The sequence below is a fragment of the Lycium ferocissimum genome, chromosome 4 (assembly GCF_029784015.1).
Source record: "Lycium ferocissimum isolate CSIRO_LF1 chromosome 4, AGI_CSIRO_Lferr_CH_V1, whole genome shotgun sequence".
NCBI classification, from domain to species: Eukaryota; Viridiplantae; Streptophyta; class Magnoliopsida; order Solanales; family Solanaceae; genus Lycium; species Lycium ferocissimum.
Genome location: NC_081345.1, coordinates 40,223,898 through 40,244,099, shown reverse-complemented (window position 1 = coordinate 40,244,099; position 20,202 = coordinate 40,223,898). Strand labels below are relative to the sequence as shown.

The following is a 20,202-nucleotide window of genomic DNA, read 5'->3' as shown; positions in this document are numbered from 1 at the left end:
TCAGTTCAGCTCTAGTGCTCTACTGATATTAAGGGAACCACAGGACATACAGCTCCAAGTAGAGACTATGAGTCAGTTCAGCTCTACTGATATTAAGGGAACAGGACATACCCATAACTGTCAATGAGTGTGCACCATAACTTTAACTTCTCAAGGAAAAATATAAAGTAAGAAAAAGAGCTCAATGATTTCTTCTTTCTTTAGGTTTTACCCTCCAAATTCATTAGTTCATTCAATTGCATGAAATCAAAGTGATAAGTTTCCAAGTCTCTGGAGTATGGAATAGGTCTGAGGCATCGAAACAAGGGGATGTGCAAGCCACAATATCATTTTACTGGGTATGTTTATAGGAAAGAGACGAGCTGTTTAACCATTTCAAGATGATCTGATATTCAAAATGGCATTACCTGATCTAATGAGGCAATTCTGGGACGCGTACAAGCTGTTTCATTAATTGCAGGGACAAAGTTTTCTGGTCCAAACAGGATAGACAGTCTATAATAGACTATAGAATTGGAGTCTTCATGTATGGCAAAACTTTCAAGGATAAAATGGATACCACATATGTAAAGTTGGGAGTACCAGCTATAAGAGAAAGGATTTTTGGTACTAGAAGAAGCTATAACAGGTTGCCCTAATGGTAAAGATAGAAGAGAGAATGGAGCCTGAAATAAATTATTTGAAACTTTTGCTTCAAACAATAATGAATCTCTTTGCTCATCGTTTTCTTATCATCTTTTTCTTCCTTTTTAGTGCAGTGGTCTGCAAGTTGCCCTTCTCCAGTGACAGATAAGAGTCTATGTAGACCACCTTTATACACTTCAAAAGAATAACTTAGAAATAGAAGCCAATAGTCATGAAGGTACTCTTAATATACGAGTGAAATTAACTCCCTATCAGATTAACCAAAGGGTCGCACTGACAGAGGAAATGAAGGAATAGAAATTCAAAGTCTTATCTCAGCCCAATGAAAAAGGAAAGTTAGACTGATCAGTGCTGCATAATTTATTTATTTTTGATGACATGGGAACCCGCAGCCGCTACCCTTCGGGTCCGCACAGGGTAAACCCAGCTCCTGTGTAATAGCTCGCAAACCACACAGGAGAGGTAACCCGCACTAGGCAAGCCCCATGCGACGAGCTCGACCCAGAAGGCAAATCCCCTGCTGTCGTAGGCAAGGGGTTTCGAACCTGAGACCTCCATTATGAAAGCCCCATACTCAACCAACTGAGCCACCCTTGCGGGTCAGTGCTGCACAATCTAACACACCAGAGCACTTCATCTCATTGTATAGTTATCCCAACAGCTAAAATGAAAATGTTTCCTAATAGCACTTGATCACATCACATAATGAACCCTATGAATGAAATTCAATTACTCAATCAATCAACTAAGTCGGCTCTATGAATCCTCTATATCTATTTAAGTTCTAATCAAGATAATTATATCCAAATTACGAATGAAAATAAAAATCTTTTAGTTAAACTATCAAGTGATTAAACAACAACAACAACAACATAAACAGTGAAATCCCACAAAGTGGGGTCTAGGGAGGGTAGGGTAGAGTGTACGCAGACCTTACCCCTACCTTGTGCAGCTAGAGAGGTTGTTTCCAGTAGACCCTCGACACAAGGACAAGCAAATAAAAGCAGTACGAAAAAAAGAGATAACGGAAACGAATAAGCCATGGCAAAATACTATAAAAGGAATGATAGAGCAGTAACTACCACAAATTAATACAATAATAGAAGTACAAGAAACAACAGATAGTACCAGAAAGCAAAAGTGATTAACCTAAATACGAAAAGAGAACTTTTACATTGAACATAAACTCATACAACCAAACAAAAGCTTCATATAAGCCAAGTTACTAAAGAGTCAGCACAATACAACATGAAAAGAGAAACAGAACAAACAATTATAGGACATGCAACTCACATATAAGTACGAATTACGAATGAATATAAAACAAAAACAATTATAGTAAAAATGTCGATCTATTAAACCTAAATATGAAAATAGAACTTTTTCATTAAACATAAACTCATACAACCAAACGAAAGCTTCATATGAACCAGTCACTAAATAGTCTGCACAATACAACATGAAAAAAGAGAAACATCTCACAATTATAAGACGTGCAACTCACATATATAAAGGTACTACGGCCTGCTATCATAATCAACAACCTCATTATCAGTAACAGACCTCGAATGTTGAACAATAGATCTCCCAATAGAATTAATCCATTCCTCTTTCTCCTTCTCAGAATCAGCAATAAAATACATAGTATCACGACTAGTAGACAACTCAAAAGCAAAAGGCTTATTAATCACATCTTCAGCACCTTTAACAGTTAGACATTCAGCAACAGAGACAACTCCACGCGGTACAGCAGCGCGTGTGACAGACGAAGGGTCTTTGAACCAGAGTAATTTACCTTGTTTAAGAATGAACCATCTACGGCGCCAGGTTTTGATGTATTCGCCTTGTTTTGTGAGCCAACCGGTTCGTTCAGGGTTTGACCAGAATTCGATTTCTTCGTAATCGGATGGGTTAGGGTTTGCGCCTGTCACTGATCGAAATAGACTTTCCATTTTTGGGTGGCTTTTCGGGTTTCGAATTGGGTGGAGTTCTTGTGATACGACGGAGCAGAAATTATTACTGTTTGCTTCACTGTCAGCCTGTCATCATAGCTATAAATTTGAGTAGATCTTTTTTCATTTTATTTATTCGCGAACCTCATCGGATATTTATTTTGCTGAATTTCTTTTTGACCCACAGTAAGGGGTCGTTTGGAAAAAATCACACCAACTTCCTCAAATCTAATCCAAAACAAATCCAAATATATTTCAAAGACTAATTTTTTCAAACAATGAAGAATTTCATATTTGGTAAAAGGTATAAATTTATACCTTATACCAAACAAAGTATAAAATTGCATCCTTTTTTTTTTCATTTTCGTTTTTTTCCTTGTAAAAGATGGGATATACCTTCTTATACTTACACTTATCATAGACGATCTTTAATTTTTATACCATCCGGGATTAGATGGTATAAGGAAAATAGTCCCAAGATATGGGATAAATTAATCATCATATGTGTGACTTAGTTGAGTCCAAAACAATCGATGCAGATTTTTGGAATTATAATCTCGGAATAATTTTGGCCATGCACCAAACGACCACTAAGAGTGTAAGAGCATTTTCTTTTCTTTTTTTTGCGCGGATTGGCCTTCATTTGGGGTGGTATTTAAATTTTGCCGTTCAAATTGGTGGTCTTTAAATTTTGCCCTTCGCCTAATATCTAAAGTTGTGGATTCGAATCTCAACTCAGTAAAAAAAAAATGCACAAATTCTGCCTTAAAGGCAAAAGTTAAAGACCACCAATTTGAGGGATAAAAATTAAACACCACCCCAGCAAAAGCCAATCCTACAAATTGTCCTAGTATTTTTAGTATTTTGAAGCATAATAATACATAAACAAGCCCTCAAATTTTATTTTAATTGGCAAGTATAGTTTCTAATTTTTGGTGTGCATAAGTAGGCATCTCAACTTGTATAAAGTTGAATACGTAAACACAAATGCTGACGTGAACATGACACATAAATTTTGGAGGTGTCTAGATGATCATTTTGTAAGTTGGAGTGTTCAATTGACAAACTGAAGACAAGTTGAGGTGCCTACTTGTACACATCTAAAGTTGGAGGGCATACTAGAGGTTATGTTTGAGGGTCTGTTTATGTATTATGCCTATTTCAAATATAATTAACTTAAAAGCTATTGTCAAACGTCTTTCATTAATTTTTAAATTTTGTTCTAATAACCTAAAATGACACATTTTGAATTGATACACACTATCTTATCCTTTCGTTGTCTATAAATTTAAAGGTTTTCCTCAAATTTTATACACCGAAAATTCTGAAATTTCTCCCCTCTTTTGTGCATTTTTTTTCCAAAACAAACATAAGTATCAAGTTTGATTTGCTCCGCCATTTGAGTTCGCTTAAGTTCTGTAAATTAAAGTGCCGCTTTTACAGAATAGTTTTCCGTTCTATCTCGGGAGGAATTAATCCGTATACCTTGGGCAACAGTGAGGAGATTAAATTCCTTAAAGACACACAAAAATATTTTGGATGCGGAAAATATTTTTGTGTTTGTTTATGTTTTTTATTAAACTAACGTTTCTGCTTTTCTGATTTTCTGATTTTCTATTTATGAACACAGATTTACTAACAAATATATGATAGATAAAAAAAAAATGTATATGAAGAAAAGTAAAGGTGGACTTATTTTATTTTTAATGGAGTATAATATATCTGAAAATTCCGTTTCTAGAAAGAAGGGAAGTTATGACTAGAAAGTTACGGAGTAGTAATTTATAGAACTCATCTATTTTTTTTTTCAACTTGTTCAAGTGAACGTTTGCACTGTAACTTAAGAGTAAACACTTTGTAAATTTTAGCAGACTAGTAGCAATGATCTACTTCTCATTGCTGTCTATATTCTTTAGTTAGTTCATCTCAATTGATTCTTAATCTTATGACCAAGTATTGCATCCTACTAAGAACATCATAATATATTTCATTTGGGAAACCAATGTGTCGATAATGTGTCGATATTGGATGCTCAAATATTTCAAGAATTACCATCTACAGCAAGAATGAATCAGTACAAGTTTGAAGTTCCTAAAGTTCAAATTTGATAATGAAGGAGAACTGTATAGCTCAAGAGAATTTTTTTTGTTTGCTTTTTTCAGCTGTTTTTTGTTGCTGTGTTATATAGGGGGTATGCCTCCTACCGGCTACTGTGGTCATCAATGTATGCTCCAGGTTATGATCAATAAAAAATATCCACCAATACATCTAGATTAGGACTTAGGTGGTTGCTAAAAAAGCATCAGCAAGTATAGGATTCAGCTCATCAAGAAAAAAGGGACCATTAGGCCACAGAGGCTACTGGATAAGAGTCATAAGACCGAATGGCAGATTATTAAATTCTACATAGAGGATCAATTAAAATTTCATTTAACAAATTTACAAGGTAGAGAATCAATTAATGCGAACGGAATATAAGCAACAAAGGCAGCTGTACATCTAAACTTTTCTCCAGAGACTTAAGGCTTTTACAATCAATGTACATTTGCAGATAGAGTCTTATCTTTCTGGACTCTTCCCATTTCAGTGATAAATTGCTCACTTATGTCTTAATCCTTGCTCTTTGTTCTGTGACTAATTACTTGAGTTTCTTTGTAATTTCAGCAATATATTTGCCTTGATGGAAGGCTTGTTGAAATTCCAGTTCTGTGGGCTGACGAGAACCATCAGCAGCATAAGTTCCAGCTCCATAGACAGATCCACCTTTTACCTCTTCCATCTCAAACATCCCTTTACCAAAAGTATATCCAAGAGGAACAAATATCATGCCATGATGTGCCAACTGAGTTACGGCTGTTAGTCTGCAAGCAACAAGCACTCGTGTCAATGAAAGAGCTGTCCAAATATAACAGACTAAACAAGAAGAGAATAAATAAATATCCAACACAATCGAGACAAAACATAATATTCTCCGAATGATTTAACAACACCATGAGAAGCTTTATGTATCTATTTTACTCTGCATTTGAGTTTATCAACGCAATGGATCTCTAGTCTTTACAATGATAGAAGAATATTGCATACTTCATCCCAAAATAATTAAAGATGAAAAGGAAAGAGTATTGCATGTTCTATTTAGAGCATTGAGCGCTTGGGAAATACACATTTTATCAAAAGTCACTCTCTCGACAATAATAACAAGATCTTAAACGCGCTGTACCTTTGGAAGCCGCTGAAATGGAAACAAGACGGAAGTAAATTTTCCAAATTTCTGATCTCGGTCCTAGAAACAGTACGGTCCAGTTAAAGTTATTATTCCATTTAGAGCATTGAGCGCTTGGGAAATACACATTTTATCAAAAGTCACTCTCTCGACTTCAGTTTCATGAAGTCTGTGTCCTGCTTATGTTCTCATCTGTGACCTTGACTTAGTTTTTATGTAATATCAAGATAAAAATGAATAAAGGGCGTCGTGATCTTGCAAATACCCTCTTCCTGTCTAGCAATCCATAAAAAAGAATTCAACTCCCAAATGGAGGGGAGAGCAAAAGTATACTTAAGCAAACTGTGGTTTTAGGGATAGAAGGATAGGTGAGGATACAGCCATGTTTAAGAACAAAAAGTATTTGATGTGTCAGAGCGAGTGCTTTAGGTTGACATGGACTTTCGCCACTATGGTTGGTTAACACAATTCTAGGCTTCAGTGCCCTTTAACATATGATCTGATGAAACAAAGATAATATCCATGTTTCGGAATCCTCTTGGCACTAGAAAATTTTCAAATTATTTCTATGGATCTCGTCAAGTGCTAATCCATGGCTTGTGGATTATTACACCAAAGGCTTTAAGTGGACTATTGAAGCTATAGAGAGAGTTTATACAGCTACTGATTAAAGATTCTGGAATTACAATTAATCATCTAGCAGAGCTCTAACTTTTCACACATATACCAAGTTGAAGCAATTAGGAAACTAGAAATTTTCTGGTCCCAAATATTCTACGGACTACATTCTAAGTCTTACAGGATAGTAGTCCTATAACTCAATTATATGCAAGCCAGGAATCTGTATTGATGGTCAATTAATCTATGTGAATGTGATAAGAGCACAGAGTAAAGAAAGCAGAGAATCGATAATGAAGTACTTACGCACTAAGCTCTTGGCCACCACCATGAAAACCAGTACTCCAGAAGATTCCAGCAGGTTTACCAGCTAACGCTTGAGCTGCCCATATCTCATCGGAGGCATCAAAAAACGCTTTGAATTGAGCTGCCATCACACCAAAACGAGAAGGGAAACCAAATATGAAACCATCAGCCTCCAAGAGCTGCTCAGGCGTGATCTCAGGCACATCATCAGGCTTTTTAGGAGCCTTCATCTTCTCCAATATCCGCTCAGGAAGTGTCTCCGGAACCTACGTGTCTACCGATCAAATTCATGGAACTAGTAATATATAGAGTCTAACCTTTAGACCCTTAATATAAAGCTATTTATGCATAGTTTCCCAGAGGCAGATCTAAGGATTTCTGTGGATTCAACTGAACCCATTGCTATTTACTCGAACTAAAATAACAAACTATGAATAAGACAACATTCATTCTGAACTCACATACTGTTAATCTTACATTCACTTCTATAACTGTCGATAGTAGATATGGATTGATAAGCTTGAGAAATTCATGGAAATGGTAATAAAGTTGTAACTTTTATACACTTAAATAAGAAGCCAATTATGCATAACTGTCCAAAGGTGGGTCTGCGGATTCAATTGAACCATTGTTGTTGACTCGAAGTAAAATTAATAATGTATATACATATAACAAGATTATACTCATGCGTAACTCATAGGCTCAAATTTTATGTTCTCCTCTCTAACCGTCCATAGTAGTAGATATGGATAGATTAATCTTGAAAAAAATAAGGTAAGTAACCTGCTATAATACATAAACTAACTGATAATGAATTATTATTTTACAAGATCATTGTTTATAATTTAAATCCTAGTAAGAAAATGAAACCTGTAAGGCTAGAGCAGAAACTTCAATGCTAATAACTTTCCAAGGCTAAAGAGCTGTAGAAGTTACCTGCCAGAGTGTTGCTTCGACACCCATAACCGAATTGACTCCTCGTTGTATTTCTCGCGCCATAGTCTCCACATGCCCATAAAGTGAGTAATACCTGAAGAACACAAAAAAATGAATAAACACAGAGAAGGCAGATGCTACTGCAAAATCACCACCCAAATTCATTCATTCACTACAATAAGGAGACGGTCACTTACACTACGTAGACCTTCGTTGTTGCCATAGTTTGTTGATCAGATTATACTCACAGACCTGGAATTTAAATTGAACCCTCAATTGGAAATTATTCCAGAATTTATTGGCTTATAAATTAACTATAGCTTCTTCCCCCAAAATACAGTATTTCAACAGGAATATTTCTAGTTGACAAGGAGGTGGATTCGAAGAGTATGGAGAAAATTATGAGCAAGAATCAAGATTATGATCATTATCAGAGCAGAAGGATGCGTGCAATAAATAGATTATCAAAAAGGAGGTATTCCAAAGTTTCAGCCACGTTGCAAGACCTTATCGTCTAAGGATTTTTTATGTGCTCCTCCATTGACAAAATAGCGAGAAGCGTGACGGAATATTTATCTGCAGTTCTGCACTAGTGGCATTTGGCCCGTACTTCACTAAAAATTATATTTGCAGTTATCTTTTTCATTTTCTATTCTTACTTTTTTATTTTTGTGACATCAATCAACATCTCTTCGAGATTTCTAAAATATTAAAGCATAGAAAATATTTAAAAGTTACAAGAGAACATCTTTTAGTTTATATTTTAGATTTTAATTTCTTTTCAAATAAATGCATACACAATAGCTCTTTCATTTTCTATTTTACTGAAAGTTTTTCAAACTATAATCTCTAACTATCCAAATTAAGCTTTATCATATGTAGAACTAATGTCATATGTTTTTTAAAAAAAAAAAAAAAAATTAAAGTCATATTAGTTATAACACTTTTGTTTTTGCAAAAAAGAATATTACGATATTCAAGTAACGTCAAAAATATTTAATGCTATAGATATTTTTGAAATATGATGAAATCAATGAAGTTAACTTATAAATAAATGTAGAATTTTAAGCTAGATGATTACAAGTTCTGCATCGCAAAATACTTTTATGCTCCTTCAAATTAAACAACACAATTATTTTTTGAAAAGTATATGAAAATACTTTTTTTCTTCCTTTATAAATTTTCTTTAACCTTCCAAAAGGAAGTTAACCGTTTTTCCTAAATTAGATAAAACATTGATTATCCCATATTGCAAAAATATTTAGACACTAAAAAAATGTGAAAATTTTACTTTCTTTTGCAACTTTTAAGTATTATTGCCATTTGGACAGTTAAGTATATATTTTCTTATAAACATAAGTTTTTTAAACATTTTCAAATATATACGTGAACATAACACGTTATAGTCCGCCTTTCAACGTAATCAATTGTTAGGTAAAATTTATATTAAAAGAATGTGCACATAAAATTAGATTAATCAACTTTCAGACTGTGAAATCCCTTTTTTAAATTGAGACGGAAGGACTAAGATTTACATTTTAAAAATATTTAACAATGTTATAAGTTATTTGTGTTTTATTTTTATTGAGAACTTACCCAAGTGAAATCTTTGTTGATTACTTGTGTTTGCCAGCATATGCATATTCCGACATTATTACTACACACAAAATTCAATCAATTTTTAAAGTATGACCTAAAATTATAATAGAAAATAAAAGTTCTAATTGTACTCTCTTCGTTTCAAAATACTTGTCACGTCTCGTTGTTCAAGAGTAAATTTAACTAATATTTGGAACCAAATTAAATTTGATTAGATCAATTTATAAAGTGAAAATTTAGATACTTGAAAACTACGGCACGCCGATCGTTTCTGAAGGGGGCAACGAAAATAGATAAGCTACAGGACGTCACGCCTTATTTAGAAAGGATAGAATAGCCTAAGAAAAATTGGTTACGGGTTGAAGAGCCTGCCACGATCATTCACATAAATTTCAAGAACATCTTATTAATAATAGAGAAAAAATACATTTCATTAGAATATTTAAACTCATGAACCAATTCTATGTTAAAAGAGAAAAATCAATCCATGTGCACAAAGAAGGAAGTTTGAAAAGTCTTTACTAAGTGTCCCATGATGATTTGTCCAACAGTCAACGGAAAAAAATTATATACCACAAGAACATCAAATAAGACAAATTTCAAAATATAAAAATATAAAATACCTAAAATATTTCAATGAGGACTACAAAAACTTGAGGTTCTCTCTTATATATAATAGTAATGTATCAAGATTATGATAATTTATTTATCATGATTAAAAATTAAAATGTTTATCCATTAATAATAGCTAGTTAATACCTAAATTTATATAAGATAAACATGCCTTGCACTTATAATTTAACACATAAATCAAGTTCAATAAGCTTTTTACGTAATTTATTAGTCACCAAGAAGGTGAGCAGTTGCATCTTTAGTTCTGTTTTTGTCCGCAATGAGCTGGCATTTGTCCTTTTGCAGATTGAATAGGACTTACAACTTATAACAGCGTCACTGCCTATTGGAACTAAAGGAGGTATTTTTCCTTAATATATGCACTTATTGATATGACGTATATACGAGTATAATGTATCTTTTCTCCCGTACAAAAATTATACACGTTTGGTGCACTAATTATTAATGGCCTATTTGATTTGATGAACGTGAGATCATTTTCATAAAAGAGTAACCTACACCGGTTTAGCAAAATAGGAAGTGTAGTACTAATCGGGTGCGGAGCTAGTAAGAGTGAAGAGGTTGCTCCGAAATTTTACAACCTCTTTTTAACCAACTTACAAACTTGCGAATACAATAGTATTTGTTAAAAGTGAAACTTACATAAATAGTTATTTTTTATGAGCTTCTAATTAGATATAACTATAAAATGTAAAATTACCAAGCATAGCTACTTTTCTTTAAAAACGCGTGTATTTCTATTTTTTTGAAATATAGAGAAATGCAGTAAACAGTAAACACGCTTCAGTGAAATCAGGAGCTATTTATGGAACATATTTTTTTGAAATACAGTGAAATACAAAATCGGGTTAAGTAAAAATAGGCTATATTTTTGGAACAGATTCTTCTTTTTCTTTTTAAATGGTAAGTTAAATTAAATCAACCATATTTCACGTATTCCATAACAGCTAATGAATCTCTCTCAACTTTTATCACAATCAAAACTTTTTGAATTCAAAACCACTAAAGATCCGAAAACTTTCCAAATATAGAAAAATATACGCCGGAATACAATGAAATATGGTTGATTGTTTAAGAAATATAAAGTTGTAATATGCGTATATATGGAATACAATGAAATATATCGTAAACTATTTCATAAATTAGAAATACAAAATGCGTAAAATACATTGAAATATAGCGAAATACAAAAACCGTGAAAACAAAGTGGAGTAAAAATAGGCTCTAAACCAAAAACGAGATAAAAACATTTAAATACAGCGAAATAATACACTGAAATATACTGAAAAATTAGATATACTGTTTGTTGATACACAGAAATATACTGAAACATTTTATCAGACACTTGGTGGGCATGAAGCTCCACGACTCTCATCAATGGTGTTTCTGCAACAACAACCTATTCTCTTGCTTCTAGATGATGTTACAATATCATATTGCTATAATCAATACTATTCTTCATCACTCATAAGATAAACAACACCACATGATTAGCAAACATAAGAAGGATTTTCCTCTTATTTCGGCCTATCCATGGAGATTTAGCAAACGAATTGTTATGGTTGAGCTTCGACCATTGGCTGGAGATCCTCCACTGCTTTTCTTGTTGCCACTGGTGTATTTTTGCTTGGAGTTTCAATATCCGCCATTAAAATGGAGAGTTAGAGCTCGTTGAAGATACTCTAACAATGGCCGAAAATATATAAAAAAAATGAATGAAAACTGAAGGTAAAGACGATGAAATTTATGAGCAATTGAAGAGAAATACAACAAATAACATAACAAAAATTAGTTACCTGTAGAGATTGGGCAACTGATAAAGAAGAAGAAGAAATCGTGCTAATTATGGTGAAGAATAATGGGAGTAAAATACGGTTGTGAATTGAAGATGTGAGAGAAAAATATTTGAAAAAAAAAAGTAAGTGAGAGAGAGATACCTTAGAAATGATTTACAAAAACAGAGAGAGTAATTTGATAAATAATTAAGCAACCAAAAATAATTTTAAAAAGGTAGCCATTTCTAATAAATAAGTTTTAGAGATAGTTATGGGGTGTAAATTTTCCTTGTTAAAATGAGTAGAATCAGTAGTTACACAAATAAACAGGAAGCTCAAATCTAAAGGCCCAATTAGCTTAGGACTATGAAACCAAACTGAAATGGGCAATTCTGTGAATTGCCCTTCTTTTGGGTGGTCTTTAAGCAACCAAAAATAATTTAAAAAAAAAAAGTAAAGTTTAAAGCCATTTCTAATAAATAACTTTGATTTTAGAGAGTTATGGGGTCCGACATAAAAGTTTGTCCATTAAAAGTATGCCCCCACCTTTAAGCATAAACTTATTAATTCCGACATAACTTGGTAATTCCTTAAAAAGTGTATTCCTTGTTATTTTTTTTTAAATGAGTAGAATCAGTAGTTACACAAAAATAAACAGAATATAAGCTCAAATCTAAAGGCCCAATTAGCTTAGACCACCCAAAAGAAACCAAAAAAATGAACTGAAATCCAATCATAAACATAGGCCCAACAACTAAAAAATGCAGCTTGCAGTGCATGCTGTGATCAGTGCCTCTGTTTTCAAAAAGTGTCGTAGAAAAAGTTAATTGCTATACTAGAATTCAACAGATATGTACTACTTCCCCGGGACCAATTTATTTCACACTTTTCGCTTTTTAAGAGTGAAACAAGTTATTTTTTTATCATAATTTTTTTATATGGCTTTTAAATATCTTAAATATTTAATTATGGTGACTTATAATACTTTTTACGTAGTTTTTAAATATGTAAATTGTATTTCAAAAAAATTTAAAGATTTTATATTTAAATACATGGTCAAAATAAAAAAATTTGACTCACAAAAAGTGTCAAACAAATTGGGATGGAGGGAATACTAATAAGTAATAATTACCAGAACAACAGAGAATAAGAACTTAATCTTTTTTCATGAAAGGAACAAAGAAATAGCACCCAGAAAAAGACAATAACCCCCTTGATCTTAAATAAGCGTCAAAAATTGAATTAGATCATTAGATGTACATTTAAAATGTCAAACCTTTCACTTATTATGAGCTAATTACACATAATTATCTTTTAGGTGATTTGAGAGTATATAATCTAAAGAGATTAAATCAAATACTAAAATCAAAAGTCATTTACAAGAGTTTCAAATCTCTCAGCAAGTTTTTTTCCTGAAATTTTAGAACTTTAAGTTCCCCATTCAGAAATTATTCTATTTGTTTCTGTGAACGTATCCATTTACGTAAAATTTAAAGATTTTATATTTAAACACATGATCAAAATAAAAAAGTTTTTTCAATTGTCGGACCAAAAAAAAAAAAAAAAAAAAATTTACAATGGAAAACGTATCAAACGTTTTACAAAATGAATTTTGTAAAACGGGACGCCTTGGACCGATTTTTGCAAAACGTTCGCCAACGCCTTACAAGAATTCATTTTTGTTTGACATAACGTTATACAATTTACATGAAATTTAACCAGCATTGTTTTTTTATAAACAATCATACAGTTTTTTTTATAAAAAATAATTTACGTGATTTTTTATTTTTTAACTTAATCTTTAATTAACTCAAACAAATATTTTAACTCATACAATAATTAAAAATGGTGTGATATATGTGAATACTAAAATAAAGTTAAATTAACGTCACACCCCTTAAATGTTAAATTAAATACGTTATTAAACGGCACAAAAATTATCTATTGGAAGATTACATTAAATGTAACATTTAGAAATGTCAAACCTAAATCACTTATTATGAACTAATTACACATAATTATCTTTTAGGTGATTTGAGAGTGTATAATCTAAAGAGAATATATAATATCGTTTAATAACGTATTTAATTTAAATTTCCAAAGATCATTTAACTTATAAGACATATATCACACATTTTTAATTATTGCAAGTTAAAATTTTGTTTGAGTTAATTATTATATGACTTAGATGTTTGAGTTAAAAAATAAAAAATCCCATTCAGTATGAAAATACTTAAATTTCATGTATTTGGTTGGCCAATGTCAAACAAAAATGAATTCTTGTAAGACGTTAGCCCTCAACGTTTTGCAAAATTCGTTGGCTGTTTCTGTGAACAATGTATCCAATTTACGTTTTTTTTTTTTTTTTTTTTTTTGGTCTGACAATTGAAAAAACTTTTTGGGGTATGTCTCCACGTTATACCCCTTTTGGTATATTGTAGTCTCCCTGCAACCTAGCCTCCCTGCAACCTACAAAACCTGACCACGTTACCTTTGAAATGGATGTTCAAAGTCACACTAAAAGTTAAATTTATTTATTTCCTTTTTTTAGCTCCACTATTATTTTTTGGATGGAGGAGTTTTTGAGAATCAGATATGGTTTAGCGCTAGTAATAATGATTCTGGGAATTTCTTACATGTCAGTGTGGTAATCCTTTTCGATCACTGTCTTTTGGATTCTTGGTGCCAAAGAAATAGGTACTGTTTTTCCATAAGAGGTGAGGTGGAGGGACTTTATAGCTGGAAAAAAGATTAGATTCTGAACTCATATTAATTTCAAAGATACAGCAAGATCATGTTTCTGCCTCTTAACTTTTTAACAAAATCATAAAAATGAATAAGATGTAGACCTCATTTCTAATAAAAAATAAATTGGAAACAAGTTAGCGAGAGAGAAGGGGAAACCATTTGTTCGGATCAAGCAAGTAACAAATTAACCATAATACATCCACTAAAATCTCCTGATTCTCATCTATCTTCGCTTTAGCAGTTAGAAAATTTGTTAACTTTTTCTTCCATGAATAATGAAAATCATTATTATTCTTATTCTTATTAATGATGGAAACTTATTTTTCTCAATTTCATGTCAACAAAAAATTTAAAATGTCATGTTAGAAAATAATTTTATCAAGAAAACTTTAAGAGAGAAATATTTTCTCCCAAATCAAAAACACCCCTAAATAACTATGGATTAATCTTGTAATACTAATTTTTACACTATCAATGTATTCTTATGTTGTACCAGATAATATACCTTATTTTTTAAAATAATAAAAATACCTTTTCACACTTAACTAGAAGTCTCGGGTTTGAGCCTGAGAATGTAATCATCTTTAACAAGGAACACTTTACGTCCAAAGTAGAATTTTCCCGCAAGAATTTGTATTAGTCGGCTCCAAATCTGGTAGCAGAAACCGGATAGGAAACAAAAACAAAAAAAATTAAAAAATCACTTATGATGAACTAATTACTCCTAATAATCTTTTAAGTGACTTGAGAGTGTTTATAATTTAAAAAATAACTAAAATACTGAAATCAAAAGGTGATTACAAGAGGATAGTCCTCTCCCTGAAAGTTTAGAACTTTAAGTTCCCCATTCAGCAATTATTCTATTTTGTTTCTATGAACAATCAACACGTATCCATTTACGTACAAGCACAAGTCTCCTGAAACCAACAGATTAAACCTAACCACCTTTCCATATATATATTTAGCTTAGAGCTCCCATTGCCGAAAAAAAAAACCTTATTCTCTCACTCTTCTCTCACCATTTTTTCTTTCTTCTTAGCTCTTTCATTTTCTTCCTAAAAAAAATGGTAGTGAAAGCATCAAAAGCTGAGAAGAAGATTAACTATGACAAGAAACTATGCGAACTTCTTGATACATATCAACAGATCCTTATTGTGGGTGCAGATAATGTGGGTTCTAATCAGCTACAGATGATCCGCAAGGGTTTACGTGGTGACTCTATTGTTTTGATGGGAAAAAACACGATGATGAAAAGATCTATTCGTGTCCATGCTGAGAATACTGGAAATAATGCCATTCTTGCCCTTATTCCTTGCCTTGCGGTTTGTTTTCAGCTTTCTTCTTCGTTATACAATATATTACTGCTCTTTTTTTTTTTTTTTCGTTTTTGAATCATAGTATATCATTATGTGATTTGTTACTGCTAGTTTGTTTGGTTTTCCAAGAAAATATGTGGGATTAGATTATCTTTTGAGGTCTTTTATTTTATTTTTGTTGATTTATTTTGTATCAAAAGAAATCGGTACTGTTTTCTATATATTGTTTAAAAGTTCTCTTATATGATGAGTAGCTATTTTCATCTCAAAAAAATTTATTGGAAATGGATGTTCAAAGTCACAGTAGAAATTTAAAAAGTTGTTATTTAGTTCCACTTTTCCTTTTCGGATAAAGGAGGTTTGATAATCAGATGAGGCTTAATAAGTATTAATCATGATTCTGCGATTCTCTTACTGCTGTTTTCTATTTTTATTTTATTTTTTGTTTAGAGGTGGTCTTATATGTAGTTATGTGCTGTAATTTTTTTTTTTTTTATGTCGAAAATATTATGGTTCAAAGTCACAGTACAAACTCAAAATAGAGTATTTTTTTTTCTTCTTATTTTTGAGTTTCACTATTCTTTTTCGGATAAAGGAGTTTTGAGAATTAGATCTGGCTTAGTACTAATAATGATTCTGGGAATTTCTTAAATGTCACTATGGTTTTTTTTTTTCTCCATTCCTTTTTCGATCACTGTTATTTTGGTTTCTTGCGACCAAAAAATTACTGTTTAACATCATTGTCTGTCACTTGTTATATTGGAACAAAAAATGAGTCTAAATAGAGCAGATTAGTTAGATAATTTATATCATTAATAATTCAATTAGCTAGTGATGGTAAAAAAAATTGCCTTTGCCTTTGAGATTGCCTTATGATTCTCTCCTACCCCATAACAGGGTAATGTGGGACTGATCTTCACTAAAGGAGATTTGAAAGAAGTCAGTGATGAAGTTTCCAAGTACAAGGTATATATTATGTATATATATACATCTTCCTTTTTCGTTTTGCATTTTTCTTCCTTTCGGTATCAATAAGATTAATCTTTAATTATCTTTTTGGTTGGCTGGTAAAAAGTTTTTCACTGTATTATCAGTGGATCTGGATCTATGTAGGAGTATCTGAAATGAACTTCCAGAACAAAAACTGATTATTTGCATTCAAGGACTAGATCTTTCCTCTGATCAATTTGTTTCTTTTCACCGTTAAAAATGCTGCTAATGAGTTTATTTGGCTCCCAAATCATCCTGATCTGGCTTCTTTAGTTTTGCAATATTTGATAGGTCAAAAGCCATACAGCATATTTTTACATTTACCAATCCTCACTTGGTGTTTTTAAGTTATCTGAAGTATGGGAATTCTAACGTTTAACATTTGATCGAAAAGGTTGGAGCACCTGCTCGTGTTGGCCTTGTTGCTCCAATTGATGTGGTTGTTCCTCCTGGAAACACTGGACTTGATCCTTCCCAGACCAGTTTCTTTCAGGTTCAGTTCTTTCAAGATTTACTAAAGCTGCTTATGCTTTTTCATCTATATGAATAATCTCACATCCCAGTGAAATTTAGGTACTCAATATCCCAACCAAAATCAACAAGGGCACAGTTGAGATCCTCACCCCTGTGGAGATTATTAAGAAGGGCGAAAAAGTGGGTTCATCTGAGTCTGCCCTTCTGTCTAAATTGCTCATTAAGCCATTCTCTTATGGTCTGATAGTCCAGTCTGTCTATGACAATGGCTCAGTTTTCAGTCCTGAGGTTCTTGCACTCACAGAGGATGATCTGGCAATGAAGTTTGCTGCTGGACTAACAAATGTTGTTGGTCTCTCCTTGATTCTTGATTATCCTACTCTAGCTGCTGTTCCTCACATGTTCATCAACTCCTACAAGAATGTTTTATCATTTGCTCTAGCAACAGAATATTCATTCCCACAGGCTGAAAAATTGAAAGAGTACTTGAAGGTTAGCAATTACTGCAATTCTTGAAAGACCTTTAATTGATTAACCTGTTCTTGTTTGGCATTATCTGAACAAATTTTTTTTCTTGCAGGACCCGAGCAAGTTTGCTGCTATTGCTGCTCCAGTTGCTGCTGCTCCTGATGCTAGCGCTAAAGCAGCTCCTGCCAAGGAGGAAAAGAAAGAAGAACCTGAGGAGGATGATGACGACTTTGTTGGTGGATTGTTTGATTGAGTTGTTTTAATCTAGCAATAATATCTGTGAGGTCCTAAGATTTGGTATTAGCGATGATGAATGCTATTTTGGATATCTAGGAGGATGCTTTTAAGCAAATTTCCATTTGGTTTGCTATAAGTGGAGTTTTAACTTTGGGTTGAGCTATCCTTGGGTATTTTGCTCCTCTCATTGGCTTTGATTGTTACATTTGGATATCTATATGATGCTTATTTGCCTAACTTGTTAAATTGAGAATCAGTATGCATTATAGCTTTTAGGTCTATGAGAAACATAACGAAAATTAAGCTGCTGTGATTTGCGATGATACCCGAACAATTAGACCTCCTGGAGAAACAAATCCATATGAACGAGAATTAGCTGATTTTGCTTCACTTGCATTTGCAAAGTGCAGAGTTTCCCCAGTAATAATAGTAAGTGCAGAGTTTCCCTAGTAATAATACTAAGTTATGCTTAGAGAATTAGTTACATCTTAAGCTAGAACCACCTATGGTTGCTTTATATTTGCTTAGGTGGTTACTTTGGTATAACTTTTCAGTGAAATGTTTCGATACTCAGAGCTTAAGGCTCATTAATACTTCGTTTCTCCCTTTTTGGTGACGAGTGAAAGATGAACCAAATCCTCCACAAAATGTCACCAAAATTCCCCTACTAACTGGCACTAGTTCATAAGCTGAGTTTAAAATGGAACCTAGGGACAAAGGGGTGTCGAGACTTCTAAGACAAAAGAAGCTCGGGATAAAGTTAACTCTTTACCTTATTTAAAAACCTTTTTCACTAAGTGGGCGTTTGGCCAAAATTAAAATTTTTTCGAAATTTTTTTTCACTTTCTTTTGTATTTGAATATTGAAAACAATTAAAAAACTTGTTTTCGGATATCGAAAACAAGAAAAACTTTTCAATTTTTTTCACCATTTTACACTACATTTCATCAAAAATTACAATTTCAAAAACTATGGCCAAACCCAACTCCAACTTCAAAAATTCCAAAAAAAGTGAATTTTTTTTTTATATTTATGGCCAAACGGGCCCTAAAAATCAGCAATATGGTATTTCATCTTGAAGTGTTTTTTCAGGGATTCTTGAAAGTGAGAATCAGCATTTGGTAATAATACTGTCAAAAAAAAATGTGTGCAAAGAAAAATAGACAATCTGGAAATTGAAAGACATTCAATGCCGTGTATATCCGCAACTCTTTTAGCTGCCGTGTGCACCCACAACTCTCTCAGTTACGAAAAGTTTTATTTTGGGTGAGACACAATGGGGGCACCTTTTCCTTTTGACAAGTGTTTTGTAGGTCCCCCTTGTCAACAGTCTCTCTCTTTCAGCTTCATTTCCTCAAATTCCCTTTTTGAGTTTCTTCTGTTCCGTTCTTTTCTTTTTCTCCACACCCCTTCTCATCTTGTATATTTTGTCTTCCTTTCTCTTTTTGTAGTCTTGTTTTTCATCTATCAAAAATCAAATAGAGATAAATGGATTAATGTTAATCCAGTTTTTTTAAGTGTTTCCTTGTACTATTTTTTAAAAGACGGGTAAGTTTTGTAAATGGTTATATAATTACAATTTTTTTTATGGATCTTCATCATTCGAAGACTAAAAAATTGGACCAGATCCCTCCTCTTTTAATTGGATCTGTATTTGTTAGATTAAAAATAAAAAAAGAGTTAAAATATAGAGGTAAAAAATTATCACACATGGGAAAGTTGAGTTTTCGGGCAATTGTGACTTTTGTGTAGAAAGTTGAATTTATTTGCTAAAAAATATAATTATGTGACTTTAGTGAAAAAAATGTAAAGTTATATGATCATTCATGAAATTTATCCCTTAAAAGATTGACGCTATAAAGTTTGCAATATTTTTTCCCTATTTATGTTTTTTTGGTTGATTCTTAGACTTCATAACTAAAAGAATTTTAACAATAAGCGCAACACTGCTATAGAATTTCAAAATATGTTAAAAAAAAAAAAATCGAAGCTAGACAATGACAATTGAGGTTTTAGAATATTTACAGGTGTGCTTTCACTTGCTCATGGATAAGGAGATATTTTGGTGAAACTATTAGAGATTAGAAGAAGAATTTATTGAGCAATTTTTTTTTTTTCATATTTGTTAGTTTTCTCGTTACTGCAAATATAAATTTTGTTTTCTTATTCAAGATTTATCTTCTTCTTTTATTTATTTTTTTGAGATGTGAAATGAGAACTTTCACAGATTTTAATTTTTTTTTCCAGGTACAATGATTAATTATTTTTTCCTATTAATTTGG

The 20,202-nt window shown here is 32.3% G+C and overlaps 3 protein-coding genes across 3 annotated transcripts; 1 reads left to right on the top strand and 2 right to left on the bottom strand.

Annotated features, from left to right (window-relative positions):
* Window positions 1-2,011: 2,011 nt before the first annotated feature.
* On the bottom strand, window positions 2,012-2,741 carry LOC132052904 (pleckstrin homology domain-containing protein 1-like). The gene has a single exon (XM_059444621.1). It carries the CDS (start codon window positions 2,595-2,597, stop codon window positions 2,163-2,165), a length of 435 nt encoding a protein of 144 aa, XP_059300604.1. The 5' UTR covers window positions 2,598-2,741; the 3' UTR covers window positions 2,012-2,162.
* Window positions 2,742-4,989: 2,248 nt separating this feature from the next.
* On the bottom strand, window positions 4,990-8,215 carry LOC132052903 (probable NAD(P)H dehydrogenase (quinone) FQR1-like 3). The gene is made up of 4 exons (XM_059444620.1): window positions 7,878-8,215; window positions 7,681-7,774; window positions 6,745-7,010; window positions 4,990-5,458 (listed from the first exon to the last, which is right to left on the bottom strand). The coding sequence occupies exons 1-4, from the start codon at window positions 7,901-7,903 to the stop codon at window positions 5,236-5,238; spliced, it is 609 nt and encodes a 202-aa protein (XP_059300603.1). The 5' UTR covers window positions 7,904-8,215; the 3' UTR covers window positions 4,990-5,235.
* Window positions 8,216-15,400: 7,185 nt separating this feature from the next.
* LOC132052902 (large ribosomal subunit protein uL10-like) lies at window positions 15,401-18,228 on the top strand. The gene is made up of 5 exons (XM_059444619.1): window positions 15,401-15,757; window positions 16,649-16,717; window positions 17,136-17,234; window positions 17,315-17,707; window positions 17,796-18,228. Exons 1-5 carry the CDS (start codon window positions 15,500-15,502, stop codon window positions 17,934-17,936), a joined length of 960 nt encoding a protein of 319 aa, XP_059300602.1. The 5' UTR covers window positions 15,401-15,499; the 3' UTR covers window positions 17,937-18,228.
* The last annotated feature ends 1,974 nt before the right edge of the window (window positions 18,229-20,202 follow it).

What these genes read in the sequence shown, in the direction of transcription:
- LOC132052904 (XM_059444621.1), bottom strand. Translation starts at nt 2,597, where the DNA reads ATGGAAAGTCTATTTCGATCAGTGACAGGCGCAAACCCTAACCCATCC.
- LOC132052903 (XM_059444620.1), bottom strand. Translation starts at nt 7,903, where the DNA reads ATGGCAACAACGAAGGTCTACGTAGT. An exon ending in ACAACGAAGGTCTACGTAGT is followed by an intron (nt 7,775 to 7,877) that starts GTAAGTGACCGT and finishes TGTGTTCTTCAG; the next exon opens with GTATTACTCACTTTATGGGC. An exon ending in TCGAAGCAACACTCTGGCAG is followed by an intron (nt 7,011 to 7,680) that starts GTAACTTCTACA and finishes GTAGACACGTAG; the next exon opens with GTTCCGGAGACACTTCCTGA.
- LOC132052902 (XM_059444619.1), top strand. Translation starts at nt 15,500, where the DNA reads ATGGTAGTGAAAGCATCAAAAGCTGAGAAGAAGATTAACTATGACAAG. An exon ending in CCCTTATTCCTTGCCTTGCG is followed by an intron (nt 15,758 to 16,648) that starts GTTTGTTTTCAG and finishes ACCCCATAACAG; the next exon opens with GGTAATGTGGGACTGATCTT. An exon ending in CCCAGACCAGTTTCTTTCAG is followed by an intron (nt 17,235 to 17,314) that starts GTTCAGTTCTTT and finishes AGTGAAATTTAG; the next exon opens with GTACTCAATATCCCAACCAA.